Source organism: Emys orbicularis, chromosome 5, assembly GCF_028017835.1.
Source record: "Emys orbicularis isolate rEmyOrb1 chromosome 5, rEmyOrb1.hap1, whole genome shotgun sequence".
NCBI classification, from domain to species: Eukaryota; Metazoa; Chordata; order Testudines; family Emydidae; genus Emys; species Emys orbicularis.
This window is the reverse complement of record NC_088687.1, coordinates 60,158,228-60,185,937: the sequence shown is the minus strand read 5'-3', so window position 1 is coordinate 60,185,937 and position 27,710 is coordinate 60,158,228. Positions and strand designations below refer to the sequence as shown.

The 27,710-nt window shown below is 45.8% G+C and overlaps 1 protein-coding gene across 1 annotated transcript in view; it reads right to left on the bottom strand.

Annotated features, from left to right (window-relative positions):
* DCLK2 (doublecortin like kinase 2) overlaps nt 1-27,710 on the bottom strand; it is a 136,265-nt gene that overhangs the window by 18,705 nt on the left and 89,850 nt on the right. The window contains exons 7-11 of the mRNA XM_065404874.1: nt 27,397-27,469; nt 24,448-24,556; nt 13,746-13,803; nt 5,878-5,997; nt 2,207-2,353 (exon numbers count right to left, since the gene is read on the bottom strand). Coding sequence (XP_065260946.1) covers nt 2,207-2,353; nt 5,878-5,997; nt 13,746-13,803; nt 24,448-24,556; nt 27,397-27,469 — 507 coding nt within the window. The remainder of the gene's footprint in view (nt 1-2,206; nt 2,354-5,877; nt 5,998-13,745; nt 13,804-24,447; nt 24,557-27,396; nt 27,470-27,710) is intronic.

The following is a 27,710-nucleotide window of genomic DNA, read 5'->3' as shown; positions in this document are numbered from 1 at the left end:
ATAGCCTTAATCATCACCCTGTTATCATGCACAGCTCTAATGGAAACCTTTGTGCTCCCTGATATAATTTCACATGTGTCAATGACAACACAGTTTGTATTTATGAGTGTATGATTGGTAAAAAGAATGAAAATCAGACATCTGGATGATCTCAGGTTAAAGAATTGAAACACTGGTTAGTATAAAAGCAATTGACACATTTACATTTACATGCACTTCTATTATGTTATCTTAACATGCATGCCAATGTCAATCACAATGAGTAAGACTTGCAACTGTTGAGTAATCTTGTTAAGCTTTCTAGGCAAAAAGGGTGTTTGTGCCTATTTATACCTGATTCGATTACTAATGAAGGCTTAAAATGTCAGATTAGCCTCAGAACTCCAATCCACCCAAGATCCTGATGTCACCACATTATTATTTTAAAATGAACGAGATCAACTATGGCATGCCACGGGCTGCCACTAAAACTGTGCACACTCTTGTTTGCTTCTGGACCAGCACACTATATTGAAATTAATTCAGCATGAACATGCAATCTTCAGAGTGGCTAAGCTTTGAGATACACTTGAAGATAAAACCACCGTCTTCTGTTTTTCTCTCCCTTACCTCAAAGTTGCCAAGGGTATTTTTTTGCCAGAAAATTTTCAGGTTCTATTGTTAAAGGGTCACTATTCATTTAGATTGCAGTGTGTTTATACAACATTATAGCCACTTCACATAAGGTTACATTTAGTATAATTTTTTTAAATCAGTATCATCCATGAAGAATAGCAATACTTGCACAAAATAAAGAGTACCAAATAAATAATAATAATAAAAAACCCCATGTTAGAATTCCTGTATCCACAGCTCAACAACCCAATGTCCACATACCTTGCAACTAAAAATTTATCAAGTAAGGTCTGAATACATATTTTTTTCCTCAAATTTCACTGCTAAAGGAAGGACCGAGTCCTGGAAATCCTTACTCGCTGTCGTCATTGGGACTGCTGGGGTAAGAAAGGACTCTTTAATTTAGTAACGGTTTGTCCACACTGGAACTTTGTCGGCAAAACTTTTGTCATTCAGGGGTGTTAAAAACACACACACACACACACACACACACACACACACACACACACACACAAATGACAAAAGTTTTACTGACTAAAAGCGCTTTGTTGGCAGGAGTGCTCTCTCCTGCCGACAAAGAGCAGCTACACTGTGTGGTTTTTAGCGGCAGCGCTGTAGCGGCACAGCCATGTTGCTAAAAGCTGCGTAGTGTAGCCATACCCTAAGAGTTTGCAAGTTCCAGCCCTGTTGTCTGTGCTTGTTCAAATGCCACTGCTGGAGTAAGAGACATAAATCCCTTTTATCAGCTTCCCCTTTGGTGCAATCTCATTATACCATTAACAGGACTGACAAACAAAGCTTAAATAACCCAACACATAAGGCTTTCAGTTACTGATGACACCGTGCCTGTGATGTGGATTCTGGATTTGGTTGTCCAGTGCCTTGCATTGTAGGTAGTTATTTACACCTGTGCAATGTGGGTGTTAAACACTACCTCTGCTGTCAGTGACTTAGTAACCTTTTGCATACTCTGCCTATATAAGCTACAAAGCAGCAGGGAATAAGGCACTCACTCCACTGCCAATTTCCACTTGGAGTTTGTAAAACAGAATCCACAATATTTGTTGCTATCAGGCACAGAGCAGTAGATATTTATGTCCCTGATGGGAACTAATGGAAATGAAATATAGTTCCTTCTGAGGAAATAAATGTACTCTCAGAGTTTATAGCTAGGATACTGAGAAGTCATCAAAAAGATTTTACCAGATGTGGCGATGGGAGAGGAAATATCTTACTTCAAATAACCCTGGGATCTTCAGAAAGGGATTAAAACCCTTGTTTTAAATTGAAACTAGGATTGTAAATAATTCATTAACACATTTTTAAACCCTGTTTTGTGCTTATCCAAGTCAGAGCCAGGAATCAAAATGTAAATGATAGGTCTAGAGTCTAGTGCACATTAAGCACAGATCACTTTCCCTATGTCTATTAATATTTAATGGAAAGAGATTTATTTTAAGCATGCAGTCATTCTAAATTCATGTTCTATGTCTGTGATTGTTCAGCTCCTTGGCATCTTAACATTTACATACAAACATTTACATTTGTGGGGGATGAAGCAATGGAAAGCATGACAAAACAAGTGACATACCAGGAGATTCTCTGGCTTAATGTCTCTGTGCACAATGTTGAGACCATGGAGGTATTTCAGTGCACTGGCTAGATTGTAGACCATTGCGCTACCATCTCTCTCCGTATACTTTGTTGAAGAAGTGATAGCATCAAATAGGTCTCCTCCCTAAAGTAAGGGAAAACATCAAAGGCAATGACAAGAAAAATCATCAGGTGTCAATACTCTAGTCAGACTGCTGAAAAGAGGTCAGAGAAAGCCATACTTCAACATCCTTGCACCAAAGGCATGCACAAAAACCTGTCATGTATTATACGGGGAAGATAGGCTGCACCACTCGAGGCTTGTCTACATGGAGAAGTTGGTGCACAGTAAGCTAGGGCGTGAGTTTAAAGCACACTAGCAACTCCTCACTAACTCTCTGTGTGGACCCACTTACTGCGTACTAAGAGTGACCTCACGTGGTTTAGCTTAGTACATTTCCAAAGTGCACCAGCTACTGCAGCCTTTTTCCTCATGTAGACAAGCCCTTGGAAACAGCTATCATGGTAGGGAAGGATGAACTTGTAGACTGAGGCACTGGGACTCAGGTATCTGGGTTCGATACTCAACAGGCTTGTGTGTGTCGTTGGGCAAGTCACTTCACCACTCTGCACCTCAGTTCCCCAACACTAAGAGGAGGATACCACCACTTCCTTTCTCCCTGCTTTTGACGGTCTTGTCTATTTACATTATAAACTCGTCAGGATACTACAGAACTATTTGTTTGTACAGTGCCTAGCAGCTGGAGCCTCTAGATGATGCTGTAATACAAATACTCAATAATAATTACATAAGTACATGTTAGAAATACTTAGTGCAAACATTATGAAAAGTAAAAATAAATAAGAATGAGGCAGGATGATAACAGTGCTGCATTCTACAACATATTTGCCCCATGCAATATATGGCAGAGTCTGCCTGGTGTTTTTTGAGCATACCTGTTGTGCAATATCCTACTAGCATCCATTATAGCTCAGGGGTATGTAACAGCATTTTTAAAAACAGTAGTAAAGAAATATTTTAATTTATATGGCATTTCCACTTGCTGCAGTTAAATTAAGTTGTGTGCCATTATGATGGTTACCTTGGATACAAGCGTGGGAGTGACTTGGCTGGGTTGTGGGTGGAATTCCAAGCATTGTAGCACATGTGAAAGCAGTAGCAATTCAGGATATATATTCAAAGATTACCCTTTTTTTTTTAAATTGCATCTTAAAAACAAAAAAGCCATCTGCCACATAAAAACTGTTTCTAGAGATAGCCAGAAATGAAGCAGTGGTACTGAGCCAGTAGCTACAGACCTTCACCAGGGGGTTTCAAGCAAATAGATGTTGCGGAAATGTTTCTTGAGTACAGTGAAATTTTTAGATAGCAATACCTTCTGAAATGTTGATTTATACTTTTATCCAATATAATGATAAATGATAACGTCTGGGTTTACTGCTGTTGTTTTAACATATAGACTAGTTTGCATGTTTGCTATTGTTCCTGTACGAGAGATAAAAATGTACATTTGTGTGCAAGCATGTGTGAGAGAAGCCTCAGATTTGATACAGGTTTATAAATCTAACTCAGATGGCCTAGACACTCAAATTATTCATCATCTTGTCACAAAACAAGCGACTAATATCAGACCTATGCCACATAGAAATTTCTGGATTGTTTCAGTATATTTGTATATTTTCTTATTTTATGATGGGGAAAATATGCTAAGTATTGTAACCGGGGATCTATTTTTCTTCTATATAATATTTTTCAGGTGTTTCCTTTTAAACAATAATTCTGCAAGTCGTTCTGCCTTCTTTGCTGCTACATATGCTATTCCTGAGGGAGTTCTGCACCAAAAAATTAAAAATTCTGCAAAATTGTGCATATTTTGTCAAAACAACATTATAATTACACCATTTTCTATTATTTTGGTGCAGGGGGGTGAGTCTCGGCACAGTGGGGATTCGAGTGCAGGCGACTCAGCAGGGAGTGGTCTGGGTGCGGGGGGAAATTCAGATGCCTCGGGGTTGGGCATTTGGGGGTGCAGCTCGCTGTACAGTGACCCCCACCCCCATAGCTGGAGAGCGATGAGGACAGGAAGCTGGGGAGGAGCTTCCTGAAGCCCAGGGAAGTTCCTGGGGATGGGTCTGACCTGGCCCCGGCCCATGCAGGGTCAGAGGAAGTCCCATTCCCTCAGCCCAGCTGGGATTAGCAGCTGGAGTCCAGTGCAGGGTAGGTGCCACTCACCCAGGCTCCCCTACTCCTGCCCCTCCCGGCTCTGGGTGCTCCTTGATAGCGAGCGAGAGGGACAGAGAGAGCCCAGCCTCCAAGGCAGTGACTTACATCTCCCCCTGCTGCTCCCGACAGCCAAACCAGACTCCCTCCCGCCCCCTGACCGCTGCCCAGGAGGGGGGCATGAATCAATTTTTCCTGTGGGGAAAGAGTAAAATCTGCCAGGGACGTTAATTCGGGGGGGAGGGATAGCTCAGTGGTTTGAGCATTGGCCTCCTAAACCCAGGGTTGTGAGTTCAATCCTTGAGGGCCAGTTAGGGACGGGGGGGGGGGAAATCTATGGACTAGATGACCTCCTGAGGTCCCTTCCAACCCTGTGATTCTATGATCTGCACTTTGCACAGTGGCACAAAACTGCCCAGGAGTAATATGCCAAAAACCCCTGGTTTGTGTAACATGTTCATGCTATGCATTAAAATGTTTCTATGGAGGTGCTTCATAATGCCTTTGGCTCACAAGAGAGCAGTATCACTCTCCAATGTCAGCAAAGTGGAGCTCACAAGATTTTTCTCTCTGTGACAGCATATCTAACGTTCAGCCCACAGAAGAGAAGCAACATTACTACCACCAGCTGTAGATCTGCCAGCAGTTGGAGATCTCCTTTAGCTGAAGTGGAGAGATTTGTGCTTCTGGACTGTGTCTGTGAAGAGGAGTGTAACTTATTTAGTAATTGTGTCTGTTGTCTTTAGGATATAGATTAATTGCAAACCCAGTAATTCACACCGCTCTATGTGAATGATTAAATAAGAAAAGCTGATGGAGAAAAATGTTGCAAGCTGGTGACATGTTTACTGTGTGTTGTGATGATATAACAATGTAATTTAAAAAGTTCCAAATATAGAACAAGAAGTTATTTGTATTTCTCTTTAGATTGGGCACTTACCTTACAAAAAGCACCTTGAATCCCTGCTATGTGAATAGTCTAATGCCAGGTGAAAAATGATAACAATTATCAGGGGGTAGCCGTGTTAGTCTGTATCCACAAAAACAACAACGAGTCCGGTGGCACCTTAAAGACTAAACAGATTTATTTGGGCATAAGCTTTCGTGGGTAAAAAACCCACTTCTTCAGATGCATGGCATAATTTTTCACTCCATGCATCTGAAGAAGTGGGCTTTTTACCCACGAAAGCTTATGCCCAAATAAATCTGTTTAGTCTTTAAGGTGCCACCGGTCTCGTCGTTGTTTTTATTATAACAATAGTTCATTTTAATGGAATTTAACAACAGTATTTGCATGATTAATTGGAAGTCCTCATCAAAATGCTTATCTGATTATGTCTCCTGAGAGCTGTGTGATATTGGAATCTTCGTAGACTTCACATTATGTGTAGATAAATGAAAAAGAAAATTCCTTGAAATAGTCTTACCTTAACTAACTCCATTACCAGATAGAGTTCTGTTGGAGTGTCCATCTCCTCTATCAGCATGATAATATTGGGGTGTTTCACTTGGCGCAGTATGGATACCTCATTCTCTATCAGATGCTCCTGTTTAGTCAGGAAAAGGAGGAAAGAAAGTTTATTTTAATTGACAATGAACTCCCAGTAAAAAACTTCCAGGTGATAGCTTTCCTGTTTTTTTTTTTTTTTTTTAATTTTTACACACACACACACACACAGAGTCAGGTCTTTCACTATATTACTTATATTGCAGAGCTATGGTGAAATGACACATTTTAACCTTCACTTAATACCACTGTATTTCCTTCCAGACCTGATCTCTTACAAAATAGCTGCCAACTTCATGGGTTTTATTTTTTGTTTGGTTTAATATTTATATTTAGAACCTGAAAACTACTTACCCATTTAAGTTCGGAAATTGTTTTAGCTCCAACAGCTTGATATTGTGCTAGGGTTAGGTTTTATTCCCCCTTCTCCTGCCCCCACCCCCATATGAAGAATAGCATCTGCAAGTACACTAGTTGGGATAAAAGTGTCTAAAACGGTCTTGAAACTTGATAGATTTCAACAGTAAGTTCCAGGGGTTAATTATATTGCATTAGAAAAAGAACTTCTTTACTGGTTTATATTTGTTGCTTCTTAATTTTCTAAGTGACTTGCCCAGAGTCACACAGGAAGTCTGTGGTGGAACTGTGAATTGAACCTGGATCTCCCATATCCCAAGCCAGTGCCTCAACCACTGGGCCAGCCTTGCTCCCCCAGAAATGTTTTATTAATGGTTAATTATTATCTATGCTTTCGAAAATTCAGTCCAATAACTTTTTTTAGATCCAGATTCTGTTTCTTTCAGGCCTCCCTGCTTAGGAATTGTCCCACAATCAGTCCAGTAGGCTGGTGTTCATAATGCTTCAGTCTGAAACACCTGTGTACTATTCTTTTTCATCCACTAGACAATCAGACATGGCAAGATCAACAGATCTTGGGTAGCATCAGTATAGCAGCAGAAACTCCCAAGAAAGTCTCCCACCCTAGTGGGGAAGAGAAAACAGCCAAGAGAATCCTCCCAATTTGTGCCTGCAATGCTCATAAAGACACTGGCCTCAATTCTATAACATTTGCTTGTGACACCTGGGAATAAGACAGGAAAGGGGTTTGATGTGTTTCCCAGCTGACAGAATCTGAACTTTTAAATTCACCACTTAAAGCTTAAACAACAATTTTAGAATAAATGTTATTTGTAAGGGATAGGGTGTTGTCACTAGTCAATAGAATGCTGTTTTCGAAAGTCCAGCTGTATATAGGTCAAGGAAGGGGGTGCTGCAACCAAGATGGAAAAATAAGGGACAAGGCAGAAATTTTAGGTAAAATAGGAATATAAGGAAGATGTCTTATTTATTTTAAAACTTCCATGCTTGCCAAATCACTGGGGGCCCACTCCAATTGTCTTTAGCCCCAAAGAAGAAAAAAACCTGTTACCTACCTTTCATAACTGTTGTTCTTCTAAATGTGTTGCTCATGTTCATTCCATTCTATGTGTGTGTGCACCTACGTACACAGTCAGAGATTTCTACCTTAGCGGTATCCGTAGAGTTGGCTCTGGCGCCCCCTTGTGTGCCGCGCCCATATGGCGGTATATCAGGCGCCGCCGACCCTATGCCCTCTCAGCTCCTTCTTGCCAGCAATTCCGACAGAGGGATAGGAGGGTGGGGAATGCAATAGACATGAGCAACACATCTTGAAGAACAGTTATGAAAAGGTAGGTAACTATTTTTTCTTCGAGTGCTTGCTCATGTTGATTCCATTCTAGGTGACTCACAAGCAGTATCAATGGAGGTGGGCTCAGATTTCATAGTCTAGTGCAGTGGTTCTCAAACTTTTGTACTGGTGACCCCTTTCACATAGCAAACCTAGGAGTGTGACACCCCCCCCCCGTTATAAATTAAAAACACTTTTTTATATATGTAACACCATTATAAATGCTGGATGCAAAGTGGGGTTTGGGATGGAGGCTGACAGCTCACGACCCCCCTATGTAATAACCTCGTGACCCCCTGAGGGGTCCTGACCCCCAGTTTGAGAACCCCTCGTAGCAGCTGGCAGTACTGCTCTACCGAAGCCAGCATAGTCCTGGGCCTGCTGGGTAAGTGTGAATGGGACGTGAATGTGTGGTTGGACAATCAGGTGGCCGCCCTACAGATGTCCTAGATAGGCATTTGAATAGGAAAGCTGCCGAAGAGGCTTGCTCCCTGGCTGAATGGGCAGTAAGGCTCGCTGGAGGTGGCACCTGTGTCCGATTGTAGCAGCAGCGAATGCAGGCAATGATCCAAGAAGAAATTCTTTGAGTGGACACTGGATGATCTTTCATCCTGTCGGCCACCACGATGAACAATTGCGTTGACTTGATCCTTTCAGTGTAGAAGGCTAGTGCCCTCCTGACATCTAGGGAATGCAATCTATGCTCCTCCTCCAACTTATGCGGCTTTGGAAAAAAGGCAGGTAAGTAAATGTCCTGGCCTGTATGAAACTGAGACCACCTGGACAGGAGAGCTGGGTGAGGCCGAAGCTGGACCTTGTCTTTGTAAAAGACTATATAGGGCAGCTCTGAGGTAAGTGCCCTAATCTCCGAGACCTGGTGGGCAGATGTTATTGCAACCAAGAATACGACCTTCCAGGAAAGGAGGAAAAGAGAGCAGGGAGCCAGAGGCTTGAAGCGGGGCCCCATGAGCCATGATAGCACAAGATTCAGGTCCCATGGAGGGATGGGTCTCCTGATGTGCGGGTAGAGGCGCTCAAGGCCCATGAGGAACCTGGCAGTCATGTCCTGGGCGAAAACCGACCTACCCTTGAGCGACGGATGGAACACCGAGATAGCAACCAAGTGGACCTTAATAGATGAAAGGGATGGGCCTTGGAGCTTGAGATGCAGAAAGTAGCCCAGGATTAACTGCAGTGAGACCCGCTCGGGCCAAATGCCTTTACCCGAGGTTCAACAAGCGAACCACTTCCATTTGGACAGGTAGGTCGCTCTGGTGAAAGGCTTTCTACTGCCCAAGAGGACCGATTGGACACCAGATGAGCACTCCTGCTCCTCTGCATTTAACCATGCAGCAGTCAAGTCGTCAAATGCAGTGCCACCAGGTTCAGATGCAGAAGACTGCCATAGTTTGGGACACTAGGACCAGCCTGAGCAGTAGCTGTAACGGAGCAGCCACCAAGAGGTCAAGAAGCATGCTGAACCAGGGCTGGTGCAGCCAGGCCGGCGCTATGACGATCACCTTCACCCTGTCCTGCTTGATCTTCATGAGAACCTTGTGAATTAACGACACTGTGCCGGGAAGGGGGATTGGGGGGGGGGCATACAACAGAGCCCCCAACCACGGAAGTAGAAGAGCGTCTGACAGGGAGCCTCTGTCAATCCCCCAAATTTAGCAGAAAATGGGGCATGTCCTGTTCTGCCTGGACATGAACAGGTCTACCTGGGGAGTCCCCCACCTCTGGAAGATGATGCTGACCACTTCCGGATGGCAGAACCACTTGTGGCAAGATGAGAAAGCCCCGCTGAGGCGATCTGCCAAAGTCTTCCTGGCTCTGGGGAGATGTGTGGCTATGAGATGGATGTCATGTTGTACACAGAAGTCCCAGAGCCTGAGAGCTTCCCGGCAAAGAGCAGATGATCTGGCTCTGCCTTGCTTGTTGATACAGAGCATAGTTGTTGTGTTGTCCCTCAGGTCCTGGACCAGCCTGCTTTTTATGAGAGGTAGGAAGGCTTGGCAGGCCAGGCGAACTGCTCTGAGCTCCCTGACAACGTGTAGGGAGCAATCATAACTCCTCAACCAATGGCCTTGCGTGCTGAGATCGCTCCAGTGGGCTCCCCACCCCAGGTCCAAAGCATCAAAGATGAGGGTCACCGACGGTGATGGAGCCGCAAAGGTAACCCCCTCCAACATCAGTGCTGGATTCTGCCACCAGGTGAGTGACAACAGTACATGGTCTGGGACCCTGACCACCCAGTCCATGCTGTGTCTGTTGGGGATGTAGACTGACGCCAGCAAGGGCCTCAGACGGAGTCATGCATGTCGGACCACATAAATGCAGGCCGCCATGTGGCCCAACAATCACAGGCATGTGTGAGCGGTGGTGAGGGGTGGGCTTGAATGCACAAGATGAGGTCCGCCATGGCTTGGAACCAAGCCTCAGGGAGGAAGGCTTTGGCCTGAGTAGAGTCGAGGATTGCTCCAATAAACTCTATGCATTGCACTGGACTTAAGGTCAACTTTTTCTTGTTTATTAACAGCCCCGGGTCACAACAGGTGGAACAAACCAGATCGAGATGCTGCTGCACCTGATCCCAGGACTGACCCTTTATTAGCCAGTAATTGGGGTACGGGTAAATTTGAACACCCCGGTGCCTCAGGTAAGCGGCCACTGGTGCTATGCACTTCGTGAACACTCTCAGGACTGACGAGAGACTGAATGGCAATGCCATGAATTGGAAATGGCGCTGGCCCAGCGTAAAATGAAGGAAGCGCCTGTGCCCCGGGAAAATGGAAATGTGGAAATACACACAAGTCGAGGGCGGTGTACCAGTCTCCCCAGTCCAGGGAGAGGATGATGGAGACCAGGGAGACCATGCGAAACTTAAACTTTTTGAGAGACCTTGTTGAGACAACGCAGGTCCAAGATGGGTCTGAGGCCCCCTTTTGCTTTTGGGATCAGGAAGTAATGGGATTAGAACCCCTTCCCTTTCATGTCTCGAGGGAGCTCCTCCACTGCCCCCAAGCACAGAAGGTTCTCGACCTTTTGGATGAGGAGTTGCTTGTGAGACGAGTCCCTGAAGGAGAACGGGGAAGGGAGGTGGAAGGAAGGGTAAACATGATGATTTTACTTTGAACACCAAACGGTCCGAGGTCAGCTGAGACCGGACTGACTGGAAAGGATGGAGGTGGTTGAGGAAAGAGTGGGAGGGTGGATCCTGGGAAGTGATTGGGGTGTCCTCCTCGAGCGCACCCTCAAAATGATTGCTTCTGGCCTCCTTGGCTTCTGGAAGGCGCAGGATGAGCAGACGAATGGAAAGACGACGGGTGTCGCCACTTAGACCCCTTGTCTCTATCCTTTCTCCTGTAGGTGCCCACCCGGGGAGTCCCCCAAGACCTGGACTGGGGAAGTGGAGGAGGTGAGGGCATAACAGTTTCCTGGCCTGCAGAGGAGTATGGCTGCCCAAGTAGCAAAGGGTGGCACAGGAGTCTCTAAGGCCATGGAGTCTCAAGTCCATGAGCTTGGAGACGAGCCCCATATTCCCTCAAACGGGAGGTCCTGTAGAGTGGCCTGCATCTCCTGGGGTAACCCGGAGGACTGCAAGCAGGAGCTGTGCCTCATGGCCACCGCAGAGGCAACCACCCTGGCTGCTGAGTCAGTAGCGTCCCAGGCCATCTGAAGGGTCCCCCTTGCCACTGCTGTGCCTTCATCCACCAAAGCAGCGAACCCCTAGGCTCGGTCCTGCAGCAGAGCCTCCTTGAATTTATTAAGGAAGTCCCACAGGTTAAAACTGTACCTGCCTAACAGGGCCTGGTGGTGAGATATCCGAAATTGCAATTTTGCTATTGAATAAATCTTTCTGCCAAATAAGTCCAGTCTCCAGGCATCTTTGTTTTTCAGTGTGCCACTGACTTGGCCCGGTCTCTTTCATTAACAGCGAACATGACCAGTGACACTGCTGAAGGGTGTGTATACAGGTATTTGAACCCTTTTGCAGGGACATAATACTTATTTTCCACCTTCTTAGAAGTCGGCGGAATGGAAGAGGGGGTCTGCCACAGCAATGTGGCAATCTTAAGGACCCCTGGGTGGACAGGCAGCGCAATCTGGGCCTTGTTGTTGGAGGAGGATATGTTAAAGAAGTCAGACTCCTCTGCGACCTCTTCAGTTTTTAAGTTCAAGTTGGTAGCCACCCTCTTAAGAAGGGCCTGGTGCTCCTTGAAGTCATTTGGGGGGGGAGGGGGCAGGGAGAGTTGCCCGTCTGGGAGGGACCCGCCACCACTTCGTCCGGAGACAACAAGGACAAGTGCACTGACGGGGAAGGGACGGCTCCTTAGGTGCTGGAGTCCGATGTGCTGCCCCGATGTTGGAATTGGCACCGTGCCCCAGGGGGCAGTTTGTCCGAGGCTGCCAGGGAGGACTGGTGGGAATACGGGATTGACATTATGGGCACACCCCACGGGTTCCAGTACGGCCATTGAGCAGGCCACTGTCCCTGCTGCCATGCCGTCATGGCAGGTGCCGTGCTGGCTTTGCGGGTCGGCAGCGAATCACCCCTCCTTGCCGAGGGGCTGAACTTCCAGTCCGAGTCCGACCATTGCCCTTCCGGTGACCAGGGCGGAGCCATTGATGCATGAGTCTGCCGGCTGACCCTGGTCGGCGACCTACGAGGTGAGGATCGGTGCCTGCCCAGTGCGCAGAACCGGGGAGACTGGTGCCATGACCGGGAGCAATCCTGCTCCAGTGGGAACGGATGTCTGAAAGACCGTCTGGGCAAGGGTGATTTGCGCCGTGGCGATCTTTCATGAGAAGCTCGCTGGTACCGGTGGTACAGGGACCAGTGCCTCAAGCCCGGTGTCCCATGTCTCGTAGTGGGAGAACGTGGCGTCGGGGACTTGGGCCTTTTGACCGGAGACCAGGAATGCGGTGCCAGGGTCCTAGGCTGCGGAGACTGGGATTTACATCTGCGGTCCAGGGACCCTATGGGGCAGTCCCATAATCAGCTTGCCCTTAGGCATTGGGGCCTTCACCGGTCGGCCTTCTTGTTCTTTAGCACTTCAGACAACGGTCATGGGGGTCACTAATACGCATCAGCCTGTTGTATGACGAGCATGGTTTGAATCTGGGAGAACGGGGTGTGCCTCACTCTGGGGCAAAGTCCCAGCCTGGACTCTAACTACCAAACTAACCTAACTCTTAACTTAAAAAGCTAACTAAGTACCTAAACTATATACAAAGATGACAGACAATGGGCTGTTGAAGAACCGCTAACGCTCTTGCGATTGCAAGACAAGGCACTCCAACCAACCGTCACGGGCAGTAAGAAGGAACTGAGAGGGCATAGGGTTGGCGGCGCCTATATACCAGCACATGGACGCAGCACTCAAGGGGGTGCCACAGCCAACCCTACGGATACTGCTAAGACAAAAATCTCAGACGACTGTGCATGTTGGTACACATACACCTAAAATGGAATTGACATGAGCAAGCACTCGAAAAAGAATAGGGTATTTTGACTGAATAAGGACTGCAGGAATTTATCCCATATTAACTTTGCTTACAATGGTTACTATTGTTGATTTGAGTCATGACATACTTTGGGGCCTTTATAATTTGAATTGCCTTCATAATCAGTATTGGGTTCCATTATGCTAGGTGCTGGACACACACACACACACACACACACACACACACACACACACACACACACACACGTTTCATCCTTCAAACATTTTACAATCAAAGTCACTATACTGTACTTTCGCATTTCTCTTTTTATTCCATTTTGGCCCAATGAAGGAAGAACAATTGTGGAAATACATTTTCTTTGTTAGTCCAATAGAATAAATTACAATCTTTGTTTGTTTTTGTTCCATTATCTACTAGATTAACACAGTTACTACTTCTATTGTTTGCATTTTGGATGGAAAATAATCCTGCTAATGCTAAACAGATATTTCTGAAAGCAGTCACAGTTCTATCAAATCCAACCCCACCCCTCCCAACACACACCACTTTGACTAATGAACAGCTGTGAATGCTATTTTTACTCCTTTCGCATGTAAATGGGTGTACACTACCTTTCCACAGCATTTTGCCTTGTCTATAATCTTCAGTGCAAACTCCTTTCCAGTGGCTCTAAGAAGAAAAATTGGAGAAACATTAATTAATGCCAGAAATTCCAGCCCAATTTCTGGTTATCTGTAAGAATACATGTAATCGTAATATAATCTTTTCACCCAGGGGAACAGCCGACAGAAAGATGGCAGAAATGATTTCATTTTGTTTCTCCTCTCTCCAAGTAACAGTCCTGCCTGCTGTTTCCCTGACTACCATTACCTTGCTTATTGTGTGCATTAATCCCAGGACCATAGCAGTGACCCTAATGTGACCTAATACTATACTCTGCCACTACTCTACTTCCATATGCAAAATTTTCCCCCAAATCCTTCATGTAGCTCTGTTCAACTGGCAGCCTGTAACCACACTTTGAAGACAGATCAGACAGCAGGTTTGCTTGTCAGCTCATCTATAGGATGAGCAGCAAGAAGGCAGCCAGGAATATTGATGGCCTTTTTGGAAAAAGTCCCATAGAAGTTAGTAGGGAAGAAAACTATAGAGTTCTATAGCAATTACTACACAAGAGACATCAGTGGCTATTAAATTCTATAGGATTTTAGAACTACCTGACAGAATTCTACAGGATGGTTCTGCAAAACCTAGAGTGACGGAGATGATCATTTTCTAGTATACGTGAGAGGACTTTTCCTCCCATAAGGTAGGAGCTTACTCTAGCTTTTTACACTTGGTCACCCACATCCAGATCTAAACATGTTCTCCACAGGAAATAGAAAAAAGCAACAAGAACTGTTTTGGTGTCTATAAAGAAAACATTACTTCTCATTGTTGCAAATGACCTTCAGTTAACATGTTAAAAATAGCAAGGGAAATGCAATGAGCCCATTCCTATTATTATTATTTGTATTGCAATTGCACCTGGAAGCCCCAGGCAAGATCCGACCCAGTGTAAGGGATGCTATATAAATTCTGCTTAGTAACAAGCTTTTGTAGCTCAATAAGAAATACCAGGTATGTTTTATTAAGTTCATTCTTAACTATAGCCAACAAAAAAAATTGTTTCAGATATAGCTAATAAAGACTAATGTCTCACAAAAGGAATTACATTTCATACATTAAACCTGTTCCCGACTAAACACAGCAGTATATTAAGAGCACCTTTGCTCTAAAAGTGCAGCTTTGTCTGCTAGGTTGTCATAGTTACAACCTGATTCAGTGTAGCACATAAGAAGAAATTCCATCTGAACAGCATTTGAGATTTAAATACTATCTTCTTATATTCACTATAAAGCCATGTAAACTGTATTATGGGCACTGCATGTAATTCAGAATTGCAATCTATGTATGATGATACATTAAGTAAATTATCCAAAAGCCTGATGATAAACACACTGCAAAATCCAGTTAAGATATGTGCAAAATTTTCAGTTTGTGTCATATAACAGGGAGTAGATCCTTGTAAACATCCACAAAGCTAGCTCATTATCCTTCTTCAAATCCCTCCTTAAAATTCTCCTCTGTCATGATACCTGTAATAACCTTGACAACGGCTAGCCCACTGGTGTGCTCATACCACTGCTTATCATGCTGACCATATTGTTTCCTTGCACTGCACGCTCTGTATCCATCTGTTGTCTGAGACTGTAAGTTCTTTGGGGGCAAGGACTGTTTTGTTTTGTCTGTACAGCACCTCGTACAGTGGGGTCCTGGTCCATGACTAAGGCTTCTAGGTGCTATGTAATACAAATAATAAAACAGCAAACAGATGAGTGTTTAGAACTAGCATTTCCTTTCCCACTAGTATTATAGATTGGATATTTTTGATCAGCAGATGATTTCAATAATATTTCTGATCACTAGACTGAAGACACTAGATGTGAAGATGGAGTTTTATACAAAAAAAAGTGGGATTTTTTTTTTTAACAGTTTATTTCTAGCTACTATTTCCTTTATAACTAGAGGGCTCTTTCTTTTATCTAAACCTTGCTTTCTAAAGAATTCAGGTAAAATTATCAAAGTGTCTAAGTCACTTAGGAGCTTATGTCCCATTTTCAAAAGCACCTAAGTCACTTAGGAGCCCAAGTCCAAGTGACTTGCACCAGGATGTAGGTGATTCTGAAAATGGAATTTAGACACTTGCAAAAAATATTATCAGGCATCTTTATCCTGAGATCTCAAAACATTTTTCAAGTACTGTTGAATCTATGTGCAGCCACTGAAAGGTCACATTCAGGGTACATCAAGTACAGCAATTTTGTGCCTTCACACCATAAAACAGTGTCCAGTTATTATGACCTAAGCCTTTCATGGGTAGTTTCCTGCCAAGTGAGCTGGATGGAAATCTAGTCATTAGAAGACTGGCTATGTCATTTTATAAATTTTAAAAGTTCTTTGGATTGTGTATTTGCCTCAAGCTTTCTAAGCAGCACCACACAGATTTCCCCATTGAGCTAGTAAAGCTTATTAAAAACCTAGGCTTTTGGAAAAATTGTTCTTAGAGTGTTCAAGAATTGAGATGTTAATGTTGAGAGATAGCATTAAGCCTAAACCAACCCTAATGTGCTTCAATGTGTGACAAAAAGCTCCTTTAAAGTAGTAACTATACACACTGGGGTCAAATTTAGCTATCTGGCTTGGTTTAGGAAGTAATTCCATCAGAAGTCCTCTAATTCTTATTCTTTAACGCATAAGCCTGGATATTTGTACGACAGATTTCCCTGATGAGTAAAAACAGAAGACAAAAAGTTAGTTACTTAATACTATGCATTAAAACTAAGCATGAAATTGTCATTCAGGGGAATCACCCCATCACATGACAGAGAAGAAATCCACAATGGCAAAAGTGTGCTTTTGCTCTGCCTTTTTGCTTCATTTGTTATTAGTCTCTGCCAGTTTTTGGTTTTATTTTTGTTGCCTGAGGGGTTTTTGCATTTGTAGAGAAAGTTTTGAGCAGAGAAAAGCCTTGAGACTCCAAATGGATTTACATTTAAAAGCTTTTTGGAAAGCAGAGAAAGCTAACTGGGAAGAGTGTGGAGGATTTGCAAGTAGTCACTGCCTATTTTGGGGGCTAGATCAGGTTGAAAAGGTCCTAAGGGTTTTGGAGTACTGGCTGCCAGTAATTGTTTGGTTAATGGAGAGGAATTAACGGGATATAGCAACAAGAAACAAGACTCCTGGGAAACCATAATAGTGGCAGCAGAGTTATGGGTCATTTTTTAAGATCAACACACTTGAATCCACAAAGAGGAGAATGCAGGTAATAGTTCAACAGTGGTAGCCATCATGTTCTGACATTTCCCTACATGAGTCAGACTCAGACTTAGCTAGCAGAAGTATCTTTGAAAGCTCTCATTAGCTGATAAGACTATGAAGAGACATTTCACTTCATAATTAAGACTCAGTTGCTCCATGAGCGTCTGAATATAAAGCCTCCCATGAATTCTTAAAAAGAAACCTGCAAATAGTGGTTAAACAATGAAAATTGTTTCTGTGAGCCCCAAGGCTCTCACAGGCATTTGCTGGAACAAAAACCATTGCTATGGACAAAGCTGGAGCCTCTTCAAAATAATACTAATCAAAGAAACACACGTAATTGTTTTATCAGTGGCCAGTGTCAGATGGTTCTAAGAAATATTGTTAGCAATTGAGAGAGTGTCCCCTCCACTAGCAATCGTGGATGGATGGATGGACGGATACACACACACACTTTTTACACGTGACAAACTTGCTAAATAGTTCTTGCTTACCTAATTTCTTCTGATGTTTTGAATGATATGCTCTCTCTCATGTTCATAAACTAAAGCTTAGAAATTTTCTTCTAATATGTTTATGCTATATATAATGTATTTATGTGATTAGTAGACAGACTATTACAGGATATGGATAACTAACAATCTTAGGGCTATATCAGTTTTTTTTTTATTTGAATTGTTTTCACTCTGCATTTTCTCTCTCCACAAGCTTTCTTTGCTGTAGACATTATAAAAGACAGTTACCTTTTTCTGTAACTGTTCTTCGAGATGGGTTGCTCATGTCCATTCAACTTAGGTGTGTGTGCTCGCCACATGCACTGGTGCCAGAAGTTTTTCCCTCAGCAGTATCCATAAGGGACCAGCTCTGGCACCCCCTGGAGTGGCACGCGTATGCTGCGAAATATAGGGCACTGCCGACCCCTTCCACCCTCAGTTCCTTCTTCCCAGAAACTCTGACAGTGGGGAAAGGAGGGCGGGTTGTGGAATGGACATGAGCAACACATCTTGAAGAACACCAGTTACAGAAAAAGGTAATGGCCTTTTCTTCAAGTGATTGCTCATGTCCATTCAACTTAGGTGGCTCCCAGCAGTACTCCTGGAGGTGGGTAAGGAGTTCACAGACATGTAGATTGCAATACAGCTCTGCCAAACCTGGCATTGTCCCTGGCCTGTTGCGTGAAGGCATAGTGGGCTGTGAACGTGCATACTGAGGACCACGTTGTGGCTTTACAGAGGTCCTGGATCGGAACTTGTGCCAGGAAGGCCGCCGAGGATGCCTGTGCTCTAGTTGAGTGGGCTCTGACGATCGGCAGCGGAAGGACTCCCGTTAACTCGCAGCAGATCCGAATGCAAGATGTGACCCAGTTAAAAATCTTTTTCGTGGACACTGGGAGGCCCTCCATCCTATCAGCTGTAGAGATGAAATGCGGAGTCAACCTACCGAAAGGTTTTGTCCGATCTAGGTAGAAAGCCAGGGCCCTTCTTACGTCCAAAGTGTGAAGGTGCCTCTCTTCATTAGTCTCATGGGGCTTAGGGGAGAAGACTGGAAGAAAGATGTCCTGGCTCATGTGGAAAGTGTACATCACCTTGGGAAGGCAGGCCGGGTGGGGCCGGAGCTGGACCTTGTCCTGATAGAAGACCACGTACAGTAGTTCTGAGGTCAGGGCTCGCAGCTCGGAGACTCGCCTCGCTGACGTCACTGCCACCAGGAAAGCTACCTTCCATGATACATGAGACAGGGAGCACAAGGCCAAAGGCTCAAAGGGCGGGCCCGTGAGCCTGGACAGAACCAAGTTGAGATCCCACTGAGGGGTCGGGAACCGAACTTGAGGAAAGAGCCTCTTGAGGCCTCTAAGGAACCTGACAGTCACGTTGTGGGATAACACTGTCTGCCCCGGATTGGCAGATGAAAGGCCGAAATAGCCGCCAGTTGCACCCCAATAGAGGAGTGCACTAGGCCCTGGTTCTTAAATGAAGCAGGTAGTCTAAGATCAACTGCACTGAAGAATGCAAAGGGGAGATGCCCTGTGCGGCCACCCAGCAGGAGAACCTCGTCCACTTTGCCAGGTAGGTCTGCCTAGTCGAGGGCTTTCTACTCTGGAGGAGGACCTTCTGGACCCCTTCCGAATAGGCCCATTCATCTGGGTTCAGCCACACAACATCCACGCTGTGAGGTGAAGGGACGCAAGTTTGAGGTGTAAGAGTCAGCCGTGATCCTGTGACAGCAGGTCCGGTCGGTTCGGCAGGGGCCAGGGAGGGATTGCAGACAAGCTTGATAGTGTCCCGAACCAGCACTGGCGAGGCCACGCCGGGCTGAGCATGATAACCTGAGCCTTGTCTCTCTTGATTTTCACTAGGACTTTGCTGATGAGCGGAATTGGAGGGAACACATACATCAGGCTTCCTGCCCATGGCAGGAGGAAGGCGTCGGAGAGGGAGCCCTTGCCCAGACCCCGTCTGGAGCAAAACCTGTGGCACCTCCTGGTTCTGCCTGGTGGCGAATAAGTCCACTTGGGGAGTTCCTCACCTCAGGAAGATCATGCCAGCTACCTCTGGGTGGAGCACCCACTCGTGGTGAGAGGAGAAGTCCCTGCTTAGCTGATCTGCTAGCGTGTTCCTGGCACCCGGAGGGTGACATGCTTCTAGATGGATTCCATGGTTGATGCAGAAGTCCCAGAGACGAGTGCCTCTTGGCAAAGGGCCGAGGATCGTGCTCTGCCTTGTCTGTTGATGTAGAACATCGAGGCTGTGCTGTCCGTGAGGACTCTGACCACTCTGCCTGACAGGTGAGGTAGGAAGCCCACACATGCTCTGCACACCGCCCTGAGCTCTTTGGTGTTTATGTGTAGCATCGACTCCTCTGGGGACCACATGCGTTGGGTCTGGAGGGTGCTGAGGTGCGTCCCCCATCTGAGGTCCGAGGCATTCGAAACCAACTCGACTAAGTGAGGAGTGCTGACAAAGGGAACTCTTTCCAGGACTTTCCCAAGGTCGGTCCACCATCGCAGCAAGATAAGTACCGTCGCGGGAATGGTGATGACCTTTTCCAGGTAGTCCCTGGACTGGGAGTAGACAGTCGCTAGCCATTGCTACAGGGGTCACATCCAGAGTCTGGCGTGGCGCATCACATATGTACACGCTACTGTGTGACCTAGTATGCGTAGGCAAACCCTGGCCATGGTCAGGGGAAACGCGGAGACTTCCACAATGAGGTCTGTCAGTGCCCTGAACCTCTCCAGCAGCAGGAACGCCCTGACGCAGGTTGAGTCGAGCACTGCTCTGATGAACAATATCCTCTGTACTGGAACGAACGTGGATTTTTTGTCGTTCACCAACAGGCCGAGGCGACGGCACGTGCCTAGTAGCACTGCGATGTCCCCTTGGACCTGGAGTTGCCCTTGACGAGCCAGTCGTTGAGGTACAGATAGATCCTGGATACCCCGACATCTGAGGTAAGCCACCATCACAGACGTGCACTTGGCCAAATGGGAGGACTGTGAACTGATAGTGGTCAGGACCTACTGTGAACCAGAGGAAGCGTCTGTGTCCCTCGAAGATGGCGATGTGGAAGTATGCATCTTTCAGATCAAGGGCGGCATACCAGTCTCCCGGATCTAAGGAGGGGATGATGGAAGCCAGGGATACCATGCAGAACTTCAGTTTCGCTAAGTAGCGGTTCAAGCTCCGCAGGTCTAGTATGGGCCGCAGACAGCCCTTGGCTTTGAGGATTAAAAAAGAATTGAGAATAGAACCCCTTGTTCCCACAGTGCCAAATAAGCACCCCGATTTTCACAATAAGCCGATCAGGCTAATCCCTTTCAAAACAAGGCCAAAAGAAGCCAATCCCCAAGAACCCCAAAACTCTATGTGACTAGATCCTCTCACAGTGTGCAGTCTGGGACTGTGGTGGGTCTGCTGTGCACAGTGACTCTCTCCCCCACCCTTGCCTCTGCTTGCCCGAAGCCGATTAAAAAAAAAAAAAAAAAAAAAAAAAAAAGGCAACAAGCTACAAGGCAAAAGCTAGCCAACAAGCAACCCACAAGCCAATTAAGCCAAAAACAAGCCTAATTTATGCGTTTTTTCCGCAGGTTTGGCATATCTGCTTGTTCCTGTACTCCACAGGAACTACCTCCACCGTGCCCAGCTGTAGTAGACCCTCTACCTTCTGTATGAGAAGATTCTCATGAGAGGAGTCCCTGAAGAGGAATGGGGAGGGAGGGTGGGTAGAAAGTAACTGAAGACAGTGACCCTGCGCCACCGTATTGAGGACCCATCGGTCTGATGTTATAGACACCCACATAGGGAGGAAGGAAGAAAGGTGGTTGGCAAACAGAGGGGAGGAAGGATCTGGGGAACAGTCCGGTAGGTCACCCTCTGGCATACCCTCAAAACGAGCGCTAGCTTGTCTGCTTACAGCGTGTTGAGCCCGTCTGGGATGTAGACGGGGGTTGGTGGCCAGGGTGCTTCTTGTAGCCCCTGAATCTTTTGTGGGGAGGCTCCTGGCGAGGGTGGTTCCCCTAGCTCTGAGGCTGCTACAGCTTAAACTGCTTGCAGGCAGGGCCGGGGACGGACAGGCCCAGTGTTTTCAGGCTCGTGAGGGAATCTTTCAGGCCACGAAGCTTAATGTCCATCTGTTCTGCAAACAGGGCGTGCCCGTCGAAAGGGAGGTCTTACATTGACTGCTGAGCCTCCGAGGAAAGACCAGAGAGGAGCAGCCACCTACGCAACAAGATGGCCGATGCCCTGGTACAGGCAGCGGTGTCCGCCGTGTCCAATGCCACCTGGAGAGCTGCTCTGGCTGCAGTTGAGCCCTCATCCAGGATCACTTGGAACGCCTTCCTACAAGCCTCAGGAAGGGCGCTCTTGAGCTTGGTTATGGCCCGTCACATATTAAAATCATAGAGGCCTAGTAAGGCCTGATGGTTGGCCACCCGCAACTGTAGACTGGACGAATAAACTTTATGCCCAAACAAGTCCAGTCTCCTTGAGTCTTTATTCTTAGGGGTAGCCCCCGGTTGACCCTGTCTCTCCCTATGGTTGACCGCCTTTACCACTAGGGAATTGGGAGCTGGGTGGGTATAAAGGTACTCATGGCCCTTAGATAGCACAAAGTACTTGCGCTCCACCCTCTTGGAGATCGGAGGCAAGGAGGAGGAGATTTGCCAGAGGGCATTTGTAATTTTAGTGACCACCTCATGTAGGGGGAAAGCTACCCTAGCTGGGGCCACAGGGCAGAGAACATTAAGGAGGGAATCTGTGAGTTCCTCTAACTCCTCCACCTGGAGGCCCAAGTTGGCAGCAACCCTCTTTAACAGCTCCTGATGCGCCTTAGGATCATCCTGGGGCACTGGTGGAGGGAGCCCCACTATGGCCTTGTCTGGTGATGAGGAGGAGGAAGCTGGTTCCAACGGGTCCTCCGCAACCATAGGCGGTCCAGTGGCTTGCTCACCCACTTCCTCCTGTGCCTGCGGGGTGCCTGCAGTCGAGGCCTCTTGGGCTGGAGTGGGGGAGGTAGCCAGTCTCTCTGAAGCTCTGGACACTGAGCAGGTGGCCTGAGGGGGCTGAGTGAACCCCCATGGGTTCTATGGGTACCACTGTGCTGGCCACAGAGTCTGAGGCCACAGGCCCAGCTGCAATGCAGCCGACGTAGGCTGCACCCTAGGTGCCGGAGCTTGTCCCGCCGCTATGGAACCTTGCTCCGAACCTGAGCCAGAGTTGCTTCCCTGCGACCAAGACGAGGCTGATTGGTGCCTCTGTCCCGATCGGTACCGGTTGCCCCCCTGGAGCTGGATCTGGCTGACCTTGCCGAGTGCCCTGTTTAGGGCCTCAGTGACCAATGGCACTTGGCAGATCCGTGACGGCCCTGGACCAGCAATCTATGCCTCACGTTTAATGAGCGGTACCGGAACGTGGAGCAGGATCGGGAACTAGAGTGGGCTTGGCATCATGAAGATGTAGCTGCACGTGGAGACGCCACCCTGGGGGATTGGCACTGTCGGCCCCTCGACCTGTCCCTGGAGCAGCACTGGTGCCACGGAGATTCCGGGCACCGACGCCAAAACTCCTTTGGAGATTCCGTGCCTCCAAAGGTCTGCGCCCAGTCACCATGAGCTGTGCCTCGAGCCTCTCTGCCCTTATCCGAGGTCCGGAGACCGGAATGGGCTGCAAAACTTCTGCCTATCACTGTCAGAAGTGTGTTGGCTGCGAGAGGGCGACCGTTGGTGGAACATCCCCCGCGACAGAGAGCGGTGCCAGAAAGGTGGAGACTGTGGTGGTCCCAATGCCGGCTTACCCTGGCACCGGGAGGGACATAATGTCTTGCGCCGCTTTGAGGGCCTCTGGTGTGGATGGCACCCAGAGCTGACGAGGACCTCCACCGCTATCTGGCGGGGAGCAGGCTGGGCTACACCGCTCGACCTGAGCTGCGGCCCGGAATCCCCAAGGGTGTGAAGAGGCACCAGAGACAGGGCCTTGGTCCACCCCAGACTTGTCCTTTCCCTTGAGGGAAGCTGGAGACCTTCCTTGCCCCATCTTCCTGGGCTTCTTGGCTGGAGCCACGGAAGGAGACCAGTGCCAGCTCGTAGACGGTACCAGCAGGACGCTGTGCACCAAGGTCACAGTGCTCAGCGCTGAATCGGAGCGCTGCTCCAGCATCGGGGTAAGGGCAGACTCCATCAGAAGCGCCTTCAAATGAATGTCATGCTCCTTCTTTGTCCTGGGCTTGAAGGACTTGCAGATTTTGCACTTATCACTAATGTGACCTTCACCCAAGCACCATAAACAACTATTATGTGGATTGCTAATGGGCATGGGCCTTTTACAGCGATAGCAGTGTTTAAAGCCTGGACCGGGGCATTCCCCTCCTAAGGCGAAGTCCCTTTAGGGACCTACTAAATCTCTAACTTAACAAATAGGTTGAACTAAACTAGAGGGAAACTATACACAGTAATATCTGCAAGAGGCAAATGAGTTCAAACGAAGGAAAAGCAACAGTTCTAGCTGAAGTAGCATGAGTTCCATGCACCGTCACTGGTGGCAAGAAGGAACAGAGTGGAGGGGACTGGTGGTGCCCTATACGCCGCAGCATACACGCACCACTCCAGGGGGCGCCAGAGCCGGTCCCCTATGAATACTGCTGAGGGAAAAACTTCTGGCACCGGTGCATGTGGTGAGCAAACACACCTAAATTGAATGGACATGAGCAATCACTCGAAGAAGAATAAGCCATATTTATTTCTCTTTTTTGCACGATCATGACTTTTTGTGATTTTTTTTGTTTGGTCATACATACTATTGATAGACATACATTTATACTATGTATACCTGTGTGTATATTTTCTACATACTGTATATACACACTCTGTCTCAGACATACACACTGGATTCTGTTTAATTAAATCAACAGAATAAAAGAAATAGAACTGAAAAATAGCTAAACAACTTCCTTGCTTACCGTTCTACGCACTCCTTTACTACAGCAAAATTGCCATCACCAATCACCTTTCCCACTCTGTATTTCTCAAGAATAGTGGATGACCCTGAGCACTTGTTTCCATTCACACCTGCACAAAAAGCAAGGACAATAATGTAAGGTGGAGAGAGACATCAGCAATATGGCATATCCCCACAGAGTTCAAGAGTATAGTGTAGATATTCCTAGATACAAAATGGGAATGTAAAAATAAACTATGTTCAATACAATTTGTCCCTTTGTTTTTATTTCAAAACAGCAACAAGAACTGGTAAAGCTTAATCAGAGCTGTGTGACCTTCTTGTCCTTGTTAACATATAGGGAAAACATTAATATATTATTGTCATTTCTATGTTGACAAATCCCAAAGGTGACAGAAATTCTAGTTAAATATTTAACTCCAGCTATGTCTTGACACATTTAGCTTTTTATTAAGAGGGCCATCTTTTTAAAATGTATTTTTCATTGGCGTTTTCCTTGAGCACAAAAAAAGGAAAAAAAGGAACGGAATTACAAATTCACGAAAAACAGTAAAAATTTGGTAATGAAAAAAAGACAGTTATTCATGCATTTAACTAATGAGGAAAATTTCAGATCACTAATGAAACATATTTTATGTTGTTTGAGGCCCTTCTTATATCATAAAAAATGTAACAACTCTTGACTCCTTCTTGCTTAGCACAGACAGCAGCTATCATACAAGTCTCTTGGCTAAACCACCTATGCAAGGCTTTCTGTAAGGGTACGTCTACACTTACTTCCTGGTTCGGCGGCAGGCAATCGATCTTCTGGGATCGATCCCGGAAGTGCTCGCCGTCGACGCCGGTAGTCCAGCTCGGCGAGAGGAGTACGCGGCATCGACGGGGGAGCCTGCCTGCCGCGTCTGGACCCGCGGTAAGTTCGGACTAAGGTACTTCAAATTCAGCTACGTTATTAACGTAGCTGAATTTGTGTACCTTAGTCCGAAGTGGGGGGTTAGTGTGGACCAGGCCTTAGGTGCAACAACATATCCAACCAAATATTGAAGACTGCAATTACACTTTGCTTGTGTATTACAATTAAACCAAAAACATTCAAGAGACATTACATTTTACTGACAATATTGCCTATGGATCTCATCGTCTTTGATTTATTTCATTAAAGAGCTAGTCAGGTCCCATTCGTCTAGAAAATTTGCCACTGAAATTCTATGTACCAAATTTCTTGTCATAGTGTCAAACTACAGATAAATTTTATAACTGCTAATGTTACTTTTTTTTTTTATAACATTGTATCTTTCCTTAAAACCAGTTAATTCTACAGTATAATAGTGTAATCCCATTTTAAAAACTTAATCGCTTTATTATAGGGAGACAAGAACTAGTTTTAGATCATAGCAACACTTCTATCTACATTGGAAATAGACGTCAAGTAAAGTAGGGACAAAAAAAAGATCATGGCCTTAAAACCTGTTCTTTATTAAGTTTCTTGTCTTGCTCTCCCACCCTGACTACAACCACTCTTTCACACACATTAAGAGACATCAATTTGCAAGTATTTTTGTAGGAACAAGATCACGAATGCTTGACTAGCCTCCCTATTCTCAACAATTATTTATTTTGTAATGAAAAACAAAAAGATTAACAACGTTCCCACAATGGTCACAGAGATTTATCCATAAGATGATCTCCTACAGAACTGAAAAGGTAAGTTTAGAATAGGGGGCCTGGCTGGTCTGATGGCTCCACTTGCAGCAAAATGGGCTACCATGAGGAAGACAACAGTTCCAGTCCAACTGCAAACACCTTACTTTTGCGGGGTCACCATAGACACAATGTTCATAATTTCCATGAATGGGCTGACTGTATCACTCTAAAGTGCCCATTGGGATTTGACTGAAGAGTAGGTTTTTTTTAATTCATTTTGCATCCTACAGCTTTTTCCAGAATGACTTGGTGAAGCTGCAGCTGGGGATAATGTTGCTTGGGAGCAAGGAGAGGATTATAAATATGGACTAGTATAATGCTATAAAGATGGACTGGGTGAAAAACCTTGAATGCTGGCAGGCTGAATACCTCAGGTCAGATCTTTAGAAACAAAGAAATCTTCTTGTAATGGGGGCCTCAGTCCTGAAGTCAATACATAAAGAAAAATTTTAGACCAGAGCTGCCGCTTGTAACATATTAAATCAAGTTATAAGAGGAGTGTATTAATGAAGACATTGCTATGGCATGCATGTTATGAGTTGTTGAGGTTAAGCACTCAGGATGAAACTCTCTCTGCATCCAGGCAGTCGTTAATGGGATTGTGTGGATTAAAGCATGTTCTGGACAGTGAAACCTTTTCCGAAATTCCTGTGTGTTGGTTGCATAACAACAGCATAAAAGAAGGGTAAATGACCAGGCCACATTGCAAGACCATGTGACCTAGCTTTGGGTTAGAGGGTTTCCCAGGTGTAAATTCCAGGGAGCTGAGTCAATGTTTTGAGCAGTGAGATTCCAGGGGAACTCAGAAGAGAAAGAGGCTCAAGACAGCTGCCTCTTTGTAAGAGGACTGTGGTGGCTTCAGCTCATGGTTCTGAAAGAGGGATTTGTGCGTTTTGTGACATTTTGTTAAAGGAAACAAGGTGTAGGTACATTCTGTGATAATAGCCTGACATTGATTTGTCTTCCAATGGGAAACTGACCTGTAAGGTCTAAAAATCTGCTACCATTTGGTAAAAGGGCAATATTATTTAGAATTGAATTCATCTCTCTCACAGTACAGACTTGATATAGCAAGTGCAGTAACGGTTTATCCAACATTAAGTACCTAGTAAGGTACGTCAAGGATCTAAGATTAAAATCTGACGGATTGCTAGCAGTTGTCTAGTATCACCGAGCTAACAAAGTCACTTAAAGGTGAACAAAGATTTTGTGAAGGTTAGTAGCAAACAGTGGTTTAAGTGCTTACCTTCAGGACTTATGCAATGGAATAGTTCAGGCACACCATTCACATTGGAAGAAGAGCCACAGTGTGGAGGAATCTATGGAAATATGCATAAGTCCATTATTTCTGATAATAACGTTACTAAAATGAATAATAAGAAAATGAGTTATCTTCCCCCAATTTAATTTTTATACATATTAATTTTTTATACTTATTCAACATTGTTACCTTGCACTAGGGCTGTCCATAATGACTGGGATCCCAGTCCTGAGGCCCTGTTTATGAGAGGAGTCACACCACTGATTTCACTGGGATTTATCACAGCAAATGTCATTCTC